The sequence below is a fragment of the Neodiprion pinetum genome, chromosome 4 (genome assembly GCF_021155775.2).
Source record: "Neodiprion pinetum isolate iyNeoPine1 chromosome 4, iyNeoPine1.2, whole genome shotgun sequence".
NCBI classification, from domain to species: Eukaryota; Metazoa; Arthropoda; class Insecta; order Hymenoptera; family Diprionidae; genus Neodiprion; species Neodiprion pinetum.
In genome coordinates this window covers 34,088,092-34,101,056 of record NC_060235.2, presented here as the reverse complement: position 1 = coordinate 34,101,056, position 12,965 = coordinate 34,088,092, and the positions used below count along the sequence as shown (strand labels likewise).

General features: G+C 45.3%; 1 protein-coding gene across 2 annotated transcripts in view; it reads left to right on the top strand.

Moving 5' to 3' along the window:
* LOC124216801 (uncharacterized) overlaps nucleotides 1-12,965 on the top strand; it is a 40,197-nt gene that overhangs the window by 15,224 nt on the left and 12,008 nt on the right. The window contains exons 1-7 of one of the 2 annotated variants that reach the window (XM_046621776.2): nucleotides 5,934-6,095; nucleotides 6,202-6,438; nucleotides 6,560-6,675; nucleotides 7,348-7,457; nucleotides 7,926-8,004; nucleotides 8,730-8,869; nucleotides 9,773-9,922. In XM_046621776.2, the coding sequence (XP_046477732.1) occupies nucleotides 6,268-6,438; nucleotides 6,560-6,675; nucleotides 7,348-7,457; nucleotides 7,926-8,004; nucleotides 8,730-8,869; nucleotides 9,773-9,922 (766 nt within the window). In that variant the 5' untranslated portion in view covers nucleotides 5,934-6,095; nucleotides 6,202-6,267. Of the gene's footprint in view, nucleotides 1-5,933; nucleotides 6,096-6,201; nucleotides 6,439-6,559; nucleotides 6,676-7,347; nucleotides 7,458-7,925; nucleotides 8,005-8,729; nucleotides 8,870-9,772; nucleotides 9,923-12,965 lie in introns of those variants that run through there. The other variant, XM_046621775.2, reaches the window with a different exon arrangement.

Genomic DNA, 12,965 nt, shown 5'->3' with positions numbered 1-12,965 from the left:
CGGTTTTCTCGACCTCTCCGCGCCCCAAACAGTTTAACAACCCTGTACCGACGATCCTCGACCGAAACGACGCTTTCTTCGTTTTCTTTCCAAAATTAAAGTGAAGGATCAAGTCTGTTTGCGGTTCCTTTAGCAAGAGTAAAGGCGAGAGCAGACTGAGCGTAAAATTATCCTCAATCTCTGTATGCTTGAGGTACGTGGATAATACTAGCAGAGCCCTGTCGAGAACCCAACCACGAGTATTGACATAATTATAGGGCTCTCAGCATTTAGGTGCTGAGTTGTTTTAATCAGAAAACTTCTTATTCGTACTCATCTCTGGACGGGAAATAAATGTGATAGCAGAACACTGGAAAAAAGTACCGAGACAAGAAACATTTTGGAAATTAATCAAGACGCAGATGAATTAGGTATCGTGCTCAGCTTTTTTGTAAAAAAAAAAAGAAAATTCATTACATTCATTCCTGTCCTGGCTCGATCTTATAAATTTATAAGAAATATTAACTGAATTTGACAAACGCCATAATCAATAAGTGCTTTATACGCTCTCCGTGAAATAGTGCCAAGTCGATCGGACAACGCGTTCAAAAATTACACCGACAAAATCCAAGGAATCCGCATACTTTTTTCAAGCAAGAAATATTCAGTTCGTGTTCGTGAATTGGGGTGCAAATATACACATTATACAAAGAATTGTTCAGTAACCCCCATTAGCACCTAAGCCCTAATATGTCTCTGCTAACATTACGTACAGACTTGGGGTTAGAATGTAGCCGTTAAATATTTCTTCGTGAACATAAAAATGGTTTCAAACCAGACAGAATCTAGCATTACAACTTCGACGTAGATTATTCATATGCATGAATTACAGGCTTTCAAGCCACTGGCAGATAACTAATTGCAAGTGACATTGGAATATTTGATAAGAAGCTGCTTACGTCTAGAGTACTGAACATTCTGGCAGGAGCTACGCGAGTATAAATGATCAACGAGCACCGCGTCGCGCGCCGTATTATAACCAGAGGGAATAGGATTTGCCTGTACAAGTTGATACGTGAACGGTGATACCCACATACGTGTACGATGCATGGATCATGCGCGGTACGTTGTCCAATAATTTTACACGCATGTCAAATTAAATCGCACGAATTTATCAGCGTGACCCATATAAATAAAAAGTTTCGCGCGTTCGATCGCTAGCTGCAACTGCTTCAGCGGTTGCCAATGTCGCGCATTGTATATAAGGTATTTGCCTGGCAGCGTTTCATCGTTTATACACGCATACCGACTCGTACATTAGGTACCCGATACGATCGAACAAGTTGTGCAAAAAACAAAGCGATATCGGCGAAAGCGATTAAAGTCGAACAGGCATATAACGCATGCGCCCGAGATACAGTTAACCGAGCGATGGACGTTGCCGATAGACCCGGGCTCTATCCTCCGCACATTACTCTTCTCGGACTGGCCCAATCAGAATCATCCTTGGCGAGTTATGATCCCTACACCGTGACAAATGCGCGAGCCGCTATGTCGGATTGAGCGAACCGGTCGGTCCCTAAGTATCTCTGTGCATACCCATGTATGCATCTGATGCCAGTGGTACCTGATGTTCTCCTCAACGTCTGCGCCGAGATGCACCGTGAAGCACAACTCAATGCCACGGGACTTTCCTCCGGGACAAATAAGTCCGTGAATTATGTCAGCCCATTAACTAATCCGTTTGTCAACGGAGGAAAAGAAGCTGATTTAATTCCTGAAAACTTGACGGCTCGCACGCCTTGGGGCTAAAGAATCATCTTCTACGGGCTGCCGCTGATGCTGCTTGGATAACCCGGATGCAGTTATCCCCTGTAGGCCTTTTCGTAGTGACGTGATGAAGCTGCTTGTTCTATTAGTTTGTATTAATGATTGCAAATGAGGCAAACGCGAACTACCTGAATCCACGAAAACAAAGCGAAATAAGGTGCTTTGGACTGGAAATATATAATCCGTACGAACTTCTTAGGAGATCGTGTTTAAGGGTTACTAAATTTCACAGAACGTTGTACGGAACAACGACTATTCATGGTTAAATTTTTGACTTAAATAAAAAATAAAAACATAAATGCTCCGACGATTTTAAATCCTATCCTTCATAGCGACCTTGGGAAAGCAGGGTTTCGTGTTACCCTGACATGGTTGTGAAATGTTGCACCGCGCTGGAACGACATTCTCTGCAAAATAGCAAAAGAAAAAATTGTCGACGAATATCTACCCAGCCCGCGATAATTCCGCGAAACTTTTCCCTAGTTCAGATATTCCGCACCTTTGTATCTGAAACAAAGTAAAAATGGTGGAGTGAACCGGAACCAGGGCTCGATGTAGGATACCGGCTCTCCTGAGTTCGGAATCCAGCAGGGTTACGTGGTCAATTGTCGAACGAGTCCGTGGTTTATGTCGATGGTGAGGTAGAGGCGCGGTGTCCATGGGCTGCTCAGCAAGATCAGCAATCGTTGGTCGGTGCACGCATTCCTGAAATACATGCCTACACACGGCCCGAGTTGTGCATGATGCAGGCGACCCACGCGATCGGTAGTTGGGCTATCGGAGAATTTGCCGGAAAGGTAATAGCGGCGTCCTCTTGTGCTTCTCTTTGGCCGATCATTACGCCGAGGAATTCGAAGCCTCGAGCTAATCCTTACGTCAATCCAATTCACCACGCTCCGATGCATTATCGCTGGGGCTCCGTTGTATGCACCTACCCGTTCGACTGGTACAAATTTATTGGAGTTGGTTCGAAAGAATGAGTCAACCTGGGCGTACGCGTTCTACTCCTGCATGTGCGTGCAAGGACTCACCGCCCATTTATTTTATCACCAGACAGTTTTGTCCTAACTCGCCAAGTCTCCGAGTGCATTGTTTCCGTTTCATAACCACTGCAGTAAATTCTGTACACAGTTATGCAGTGTGCATGTAGTGTAACAATTTTCCTTATCAGTTTCTGCCTGATTCTGCGCTTGGGTGATTCTTTAAGTTGGAAGTTATCAGCTTTAGGACCTTCTCGGTCTGTACCGGTTTTAGTATGCCTGTATACTCGCATTTAGGAAATAAAACGAAGGGACGGTAAACCTTTCGAGGAATCTTCAATGCACGGAGACGATAAGCCGAAGAGAAGATGGTACGGGTACACCCAGAGCCTCGGAGAATTCGAGGCTTCACGAAACACGGCAGCTCGTTCCTCGAAAGATCATTCGATCCGCTGCAGTTCAAGATCCTCTTTTTTTCAGTTAAGAGGAAACGGTTGGGGAGTCTGCGCTCTCAGACATCGGGCAAAACCCGAGCCGAAGACCAGCCCAGCGACGGAGAAGGCTCGGTGTGTTCTGTTCTGGGACAGAAAACATTCCTGATAAATTGCCAAGGAGAAAGAGTGGGCCCGGAACGCCTGAAACTGAAAGTTCGCGTGGGTTGACAGCTGCCGCTCGGACCGGTCTGCCCGAGAATCGAGCCAAGTAAAGCCGGCCGTGCTTCAGACGGATACTCTGACAGTACTGAATTGCGTGAGCATATACTGGGTGTTCACACATCACTCTGTGCGGTCCAAGAACGCGTAAACCGACGTGCAAGTTACACACATGCAAGTGTCAGGCGGCTGCCGACGACATTTCGATAACGAAAGTTCTTCCTATTTTTATGAGTTTTCATAAGTAACTGATCGATCGAAAGATACGCGGAAATACGACCGCCACGGCCTAACTGGGGGGCCAAATATAGGCACATTTAGTTTGCACATGATTCAGCCGGATATTATTTACCAAAGGCTGCAACCTTGGCATCGTATATTCATGGGACCGCTTGGTATCGGCTTTCAGGAACTTGAATCGCCTTTATACGAACACGGCATATCGTGCAGAGGCACGGTTTATGATTTCACCTTCTGAGAAACTAAACTTTTGGTGTAGGTACTTTTCTGTGTTGAAAATTTATCGACCTCGAGAATGTCTGCAGACATCTTACAGTTCGATATCGTTCCTTTTTTCATATTCTATGCTAAGTTTGTGCGTTGAATCATTCAATTTTATCGATATTTCTGCTTCGATGAAGGTATTTCCAAGTCCCTCAGGGTTGAGTTACTCCAGCAGCCTTTCAGTGCATCCATAAATCTAAAAGATACGGTATCTGGGACGAAGGATTAAGAATGCGACCAAAGACGCGTTAAGTGCAGCCCTGCAGCGTACTTAACGACGATCCCGTGACTTGTTCTCTAAAAGAAGACCCGCCCAAGTCCAGCAGTTCAGGAACACCCTTTGTGTAGGCAGGGTAATTTTGTCTCATTTGCGAGTCGAGTGAGAATTGAGCTCACCTGTAGAATCAGCCGCGATAATTGTGCCTGTGGTCAAGGCGGCCGCATGTCCGAGACGAGACCTGAGCGCTTCTTTGTTTACAAAAATATCTCGTAAAAAAAAAAAAAAAACGTCGACTTCCATACAAGGCGTGAAAAATCGTATTTGCAGTATCATCTGGGATTGTTCAAGGTGCAGCCCACGCCAACACCGCAACCCTTTGTGTACGCGTGCCCGCGTGGATGCAATTTGCTTTAAGCGTCTGCCCACCTATTTGCGAGTTATATATTATACAGCGGTTGATTGTGGGCGATATTATACGGGGAACGTAAACCGCTTCGCGGGGACAAATTATATCCGCTGACCACGGGCTTCTGCCGGCCGAACGAGATAAACAGGAACACCGGATGCTGGTATAAAAAAAATTATACCGCGCGTGTAAAAGACCGCCAAATCACAGCGCTGCCGGATGTACAGGACGGCTAAATTATGAGCAAGAATCGAATTATCTCGGTAAATGAACCCCGCACAATCGTAATGCCCGTTCATTTGCCCGGTAGTGAATAATTCAGCGAAACAACCATGGAAACCCTAACCCACTCAACCTAACCTAACGCATCCTAAATCATTCTAATCTAGCTGTAAACTAATTTAACACCCCTAAATCCAACATTGCTTATCCCCTGGCGAGAGAGGCCACGTGTCCCTTTGTTGCAAGGGCATTAGATAGTCGAGCTGAACACAGCGATCGTCGCGATGTTCGGACGCCCAGGGCTCCGAACGACGAGCTATGGGAGGCGAAAGATACGGAGGGTGCGGACCGGGAGCGCGCAGATAATCAATCAGAGAACAGGGATTAGGAGTAGCCGAACCCCGTCCGAGCAATAAAAACTTGGTTAATTATCCGCGGTGCCAAACTCGACGGACATGACGCTATCGGTGCGGGAATCAAAATTGAACGGGCGTCAGGTACCCGAAACCGGTTTTACCCGCGACGCCGAGATGCGCGAAGATATCCGTAGAGATAACGTCTTCGCGCCGAGAGCACTTGTGGGTTTACATCTGACGCTGCACGCGACTGACCGGTAGCACCAGCTCCAGTTTATCATCCCCGAGGCACGCGGTACATGTGCGGACGTTTAACGCTGCAGACCACGAGGATATCGACGAAATCGGATGCCGCGAGCGTCGCGAGACGCCGCGTTTCTCTTCGTCGGGGCTCAAGATCGTCATCATCGTCATCGTCGTCTTTTCACGCGACATCTTCGATGAGGGGCTTTCGTGAGGAGAGTCCTATCCAGCGACGAGGGTCCCAAGGAATCCACACTCGAACAGGCCCTTGGAAAGACGCGTAAGGAGGGCGTAATATGCATGGATCGCAGGTGATCTGCATCCAAATGGAGGTCTCCGCCTGTACGGACGGCCAAGGGTCCGCAGGACACAAATAGCCATCCTTTCGACGTTTTGTGACCAATCTTTCATGCATAAACGTCGTATAGTGGCTATTTGTCATGCAAATAGACACCGTTGCAGACGGTCCTGTAATGAATAACAGGAGGGTACTCGGTGGTCGCAGCAACAGCAGCTTCTTATTGTCGATGGACGTTTCATTCGTTCCAGAATACTCGATTCCCGTCGATTTATCGCGACTGGTTCTAATAAATTAACCTGGCATACTCGTCTATCGATACTTCAGACGAGGCGGAAACTATCATCTGCCACCATCCGCACGGTGCCTCGGAATTTTTTGAAAACAATTTTACGTGAAGAACGGTAATGGCTAACTGTAGTTCAGTACAAAAGCCCGCCACACTGCCAATAGTCGGGCGTAATTTGACAGAGGGTAATTACAGCAATGGCTTTGTTTACTCGGTTCCAGGTCAGTGGTCAGCTGGTTGATACGGAGTTTCAGCCGACGGTGACGGCGACATGCAAGGACGGCTACATGACGATCCGGATGAACGTCAACCAGAGTTTCATCGGTGCGTTGCACGCCAAGGACCACCGGACACCCCAATGCATGGTCCTCGGCAACGGGACCAACCACGTCACCCTGGGAATCAATCTTCTTGCACCTCCAGGTGCTCCCGATTATTGCGGGGTCCTCGTCAACAACGTGAGATACTTTTTATAAGAGTGTCGTATACGGTTGAAAGACTTTTGCCAGTGAAAGCGAAAGGTACCGATGAATCGAAGACTAGCAATATGATTATTCTCCTTCTGTTTCATTTTGCCAGAAAACCGAAGAAGAGAGATCGGTGCCAATTGCCGTCCGGATTCATAAAACGCTTGAACTCGCCAACGACAAGTTCTACGTCATTACCTGCGGCAAAGCGGGTTTTAAGAACGCAAAGTGAGTCAACGGACATATAATTTATTCCAACGTGCTCTCTTATCTGCGGCATTCATGTCATTGCTGATTAATTACTCGATATCGTCCACTTTCTCGCATACCGCCGACCGTTCACAATATTCCATTTACTCTTTCGGACGGTGAACGTCGGTGAAATAAACACACTGTTCTTACATCGTTGTGATGTCAGAGAAGCGCAAGCGGAGAATGCGCTTTGCAGCCTTCAAAGTCTCCTTAATGATTCACGTCGAATAAACTTACGTCACGGAGGTGAGCCGCTTCGTTAGAAATTCCCTTTCGCGCCACTAATGGATCTTCTCGGAGCAGATCATTTCGTCTTACCCAATGCACGCCACGATGAAAAGTCACCATACGAGACGACCTTACTCGCTGCTCTAGTTCGCTGATAATGTTTTTGAGAACTGTTTAGGGACACAAATTTCACATTGAGTCATTCCACCACAAGAAAGACACAAATGTCACCATGAACAAGTGTGCAAAATGTGGTCGAAATCGGTAAGGTCATGGTAACATTTTTATCTTTCCGGACGTGGAATGACTCCATTGTTAATAAGTACTGCAAAGAGCGATCAACGTTAAGGATTATTCGAAGAACAATGCTAAGTTTACTCTGAGACTGCGCCACGTGTAACTATAAGCCTTTTTGTCTAGGAATGAAACTTCCCTGGTTTCTCTCCGGATCCTTGACAGAGGACACCGTGTGCAGGAGACGATCTATAGTCACAACTACACGCTGAGAGCAGAGATATCACGACCAGACGGTTTGTATGGCACTGTTCAAGTTTATTGCAATTTCAAATTTACACCTTGGTTCGCTAAGCACGAGTTGTAGATCTACCAAAACAACTTTTTAACATGTGCTCTTTTGTATATAGCCAGGGCTCTGCTGGCACGACCTTGCAAATTTACACGTACATTACACATGAAACGATTTGATAGATTATGTAACACCTTCTATGGGTCATACTCGTGCGCATACACATGCGGGCGGCAAAACACATCCTGTAACGTAATTTTTTGTCAAATAATTACCATACTTGGTCAGCTAGCGTGCTGATTACGTCACTGTACCCACACATACGTAACTACACTCTGCATAACTCATGTGCAAGCTAGGGACCATCGCGACGTGTGCAGATTGTTAAAACTTGGTCAAACCTACGAACGCTGTACGTCTCTGAAAGTACACAGAAAACGTATAACGTCTGCCTCTTCTTTCTCTGTTTCAGGAATGTACGGTATCCGGGTCAAGTCGTGTTTCGCATTCAACAAACGTAACAGCAGCGTGCCTCTGATCGACGAAAAGGGGTAAGTGCACGGAGGAATCGATTGTCTCTTAGAATAGGCGTTCGAAATTTGAATCGTCACTCCACTACCGATCGTCGCGTTCAGTTCCCTCTAAACGCCTGCGAACAACAACTATCCAAACAGAGAAGCAAACAGGCATTGCGGCGCGATCCACGCGTGGGCTCAGACAACACATGACGCGACACTCGACGCGTGTGCGTATAATACGATATGTATGTACAGAACACTATGCCTACACGGTTGAATGCATGCGTGTCAAGGCAGCTTCCTACGGCTCCGCCCTGCGTGCCAAGAATCGTTTAACGCTCCGCGGCGTAGAAAGTCACCTACGAACGGGTCTGATTTAGATTTTAGATTCACTTTTTCACCATCGGTATAGAAGGAAACAGATACGGCAACGCGATATTTTCAATCCTTATTAGCAGTCCGAGGCCTTCTTCCATGTGTTTTTTTTTCCTCTCTTTCCTTGTTCCAGTAAACGTAAAACCGCCAGGGCTGTAAAACGGATAGAAATTTTAATGCCTGTAGATCAGCATCGCAGTAAACGCATTGAGTGAAACACAACTGCATTGAACAATGAATTATTGCGTCTCAAATACACGCGTCTTCTATCTGGAACCCTAACTCTTTCCCGCGGGAAGATTTACTTTCCAGAGTAGTTTGCACTTGCACCTACAATTGTGTCGGTACTACTCACTGCACCTTTTTCCTCTGTCTGTTTACAGATGCCCAGTGAACGGTCAAGTCATGACGAAATTCGTCTACGATCCCAGCACGGGATTCGCCGACGCCACTCTTTTCTCCATGTTCCGGTTCCTCGACAGTCCGCAGGTTCACTTTCAGTGCAGTATATCCGTCTGCAAGGGTAAGTTTAATTCGTATAACGCGATCCACGTCTTCAGTAACCTCAAAAACCTGCACAACAGGATTCGAAAAACGCGGTGATTCGTTGAAATGGGCAACAAATTGCACAGAGGAATGTCACCCCCCGAAAATTAACGTACGATATACACTGTTTGCGAACGCTCTGAACAATCGTCAGGTTCATTTCACCAGGCACCATCTCCTCCAGATCCCCTCGTGTTTTCTGCCTCTCCTGAAAAACGCTCTGACCCATGAACTTCCGGTACATCAAGCTCGAGTCGATCGTCGATCGTGACCCAAGCTCGGGCAGAGCCGCAGAATCGCTGTTCGTGAAATGATAATCCGTATAACATCTCGAGAGCCAATAGGCGGGAGTAAAATATTTTTATTCATCGCCAGCCGTAAGGTGGCTGCAACGACGGGAGCGCTAGGCATTGTATTCAGAATAGCAGATAGCGAGCCGGGGGGCAGCTTGACAACGCTATCCCATAAACCCGTATTTACGGGGACTGGTACACCGGGTGATATTACCTGGAGCCGGAGGGCAAGACATTCATAGACGCATTAATTTCTATTTATCAGGATTTAGACACGCTAGTTTCGCCCGTTAGCCGACTGCTATTCCGATTTTAGATCCGTTTGCTCCCGAGGCTTACAAGGGACCGTACTAAACGTATATACGCATACGTGTTTACGTATATGTAACTAGGATCTCCCTCCCCGAGGAAACGAACGATTGTGATAGCCGAGACTCGCGTATTACTTTCGCACGTAATACTTTGTCGAATGAAACTAGACTATGGGAATACAGTGTCAATTTTTCCTTCGGTGTGGGAGCCTGAACGACGCCTATGCGTATCAACGGCTTGAATGAAAAAAGAAAAACATCGTCTCGCTGTTACAGGTAGTTGCGGAATTCCGGTCTGCGATGGAGATCCACCGGACTCTGTCAAGGGTGGCCTACAGCCCAATGCTGGACAAAGTGTCGCCGGTGAAGAGGGCGTCCTTCTCGCCGGAACCAGCGTCTTTGTCCTGGACCCTGGAGTTTCGCCTGGTGAGTATTAAGCCCCTCATATTATTCCCGACATTAATTTTCCTCGCCTCTAAACTTTTCGGCAACGGTAGTTTAACCTCAGATAAAACACCGATATAAACTAGATGTGCTGCCGTATTGAGAATAAAAATTCACTCGCTCCCGGACTTGGAATATCATTTCGTCAATATTCTAAATCGTATTTTTGCACTGAATCGCTGACTGATAAAGGTATGTTTGTTTACTTATGCTAACGATGTTATTCCGTGTTCGTTAACAAATATGTTCGTTTTCAAATCGGTCTAAAACAGTTGTACGGAAATTTATTTCAGTGTTAAACGATGCTTAGAGTTGCGTAAGCTTGTTCGAAGTATACTTTAATGAATTCACTTCAATTTTTACAGATTTATCACTCCGGCGGAATAGTGAAAGTTAATGCGGTATACTTGGATAGCTATCTCGATTCGTTCGTGTTTGGTCGGTAAATTGTTTAGAGAGTATCTTTTCGTCTTAGACAGTAAAATATGTTTCAGTAACATTTCTCCCGTGGGAAAGAAATTTATTGAAAATAGGAAGTATTCAGATGAACGTAAAATTGGGTAACAGCTACGTTTGATGATAGATTTTAGTAACTATTAATCCATTTATTCTTCCTGATCGTAAAACTGGTATTACCTACACTCACAATGACGTCGTAAATTTCAACGCTTAAAACAATGGAAAGTGTAATAAGAAAACTGGAACGAGCGCGGACTCGTTTATGCTTAATTAATATTCATTTGTATTTATTTCATTTCGTCTGCAAAGTTGGAAATCGAGCCTGGTTCATAGTTGATAAACTTTTGATCCCGCATGCCTGCACATTCTACCATTATCTTTGTAACGGTCCGGGTTTCCTACTTCATGACTTCACTACCTTTGCCCTATTTGGAGCCCATGAGCGCAGCTCTCTCGCATTTTAAGTCTACGATACACATTTTATACTCGGTCGAAGAAACGTGTCTTAGCAAATAGCGTACAGGTATAACAGGTATCAGTCAGACGTTCAATACTCGTGCAGAATCGTGTATGAAGCTCGCTTTCATACAGTTAGGATAGACAGACCATTAGGCGGGACTGCCGAGAAACAGCATGCTGCCGGTTTCGTAAGTACATAAACATACCGGAGGAATGCCCTTTCATTACGCATTCGCAAAAATCGCGTATTTGACTTTCGAAATTTCGTGAAATCATCACGAGGATCTTTCATCAAAGTAAAAATAAAAAGTCTGTCTGTCAAAGTTTCGTGACATAACGTAAAACGATGTGGACTTAGCGGAAATCGTCTGAAACCATCAAAGAGAAAGAAGTTCTTCGCAGAAGAAGTGGGCTTGATTTATCGACAGTATTTCCGGTTTAAGAATGGAGACAATTTTTCCATCTCACCTTGAAAACTAGTTGTGTGTATGCCGCTGCTACCGCCTTTCATCTAATCGAAATGAAATAACGAAGAGGCGGTTCGATCTGGATCCGCAATGCGTTACATCACCATGCTGATGTTGCTACACCCCATTACCGTATCACCGTGATAGCGATTTCGATAGAATTGGCTGTATCGAGATGACGCGCATGCAGCTAACTCACACGCACAACTCACCTTGCAATTATTCACGCCACCGGATTGATACAACTCTGCAAACCATGGGGCAATTTACACAGGTACCTAAAGCATATGTGTAGGCACCTAGACTTTCGCAACTGGTCATCCATGCGCTTCTGCACGCGTGCTTTGAAGCCCTACGCACGTTTGTGCAAACCGGCAATGTAATATAACTGGAGTATCTATAGGTACGCATTTCCAGTGCCTGCCAGTGATGCGAACTTAGCGACCCATTATCTTCAAAATGATCAGGGCAATGAGGCGTGTATGCGTGTACGCACTTTCGTACATACGTAGCAAGTTAATAGCTTCGCATTACATTCCCGTATAAATAACTGCAATGAAGTACCTTTGAGCCGTTCCTGCACCGCAATAAGATTTGTATACATCTTGCTTCGACGAACCACTTACACTTGAATATACTCATTTTCAATTTATCGATGTATAGGTACGATTTGGTCACTGTGGATGGTAAACGTTCAAGCTTCTTCAAATTGTACCTACTTTAACCATAAATAAAAATACAGCTGGATAGACTAATAGAAATGAAATTCATTCGTGTAACGTAATAACCTGAAATAGACAATTTATCTGCTTATACATACACGCGAATGTTCATTCGGCTCACTGACTCTCGTATTGACATAAATTTATAATATTTCATTGCGCAAAACGAGATTTTTTCCCGCGGTAAAGAAAACGTTTCTTCAAGTTCTAATCAATAATAATCTACTGTATATTTCTGTTATTGTACATACGTGACTAATGAAATTTACTTCACGAACAGATCAATCGCTGAAAACGTTGTATGTTATAAAGAAATTTAAAAAAAGTATACATGCTGTAAGAAGCATCAATTGAGGCGGAGAAAGGATTGCAAAGAAAAAAAAAAGAAAAAGAAACGTCCGACAATTATAAATGATCCTCGTTGACGTCGAGGCGAAACGGGGAGCATGTTGAAGAAACAATCGATCATATCGATCGTGAGACGCGGTATATTATACGCCTTAATATATCCCTCCAACTCCGGGTGCCACGTTATGCCCATATGCCGGTGTATAACCCGTGACATAAAGAATAAGCCTAGAATAAAGCAATAAATAAAAGTGCTCCGCATTCCCGAGGCTTCGGGAATGAGAAGGTGAAAGTTAATTAACTGGCGTAACGTATGAGGATTATGGGTAAGGTGTCTCCCTCTTGTCCCATCGCCCGTCATACCCTGCGTTTGTATTATAACTTGTCTGGTGACCACAGCGGCCAGCTCTGCAGCTTCACGCTCTTCCTCTTCTTCCTGCGGGCTTCACTTCAGGGCCCGATGCCCATCGCTGCCAGGCTTAATTACGCCCAGAGCTTGTCCACTCGCGACAGTAACGAGAAACGCTTTGATATCTCGCAGTTTGCCGCGAGGACGGAAGTATACAACTC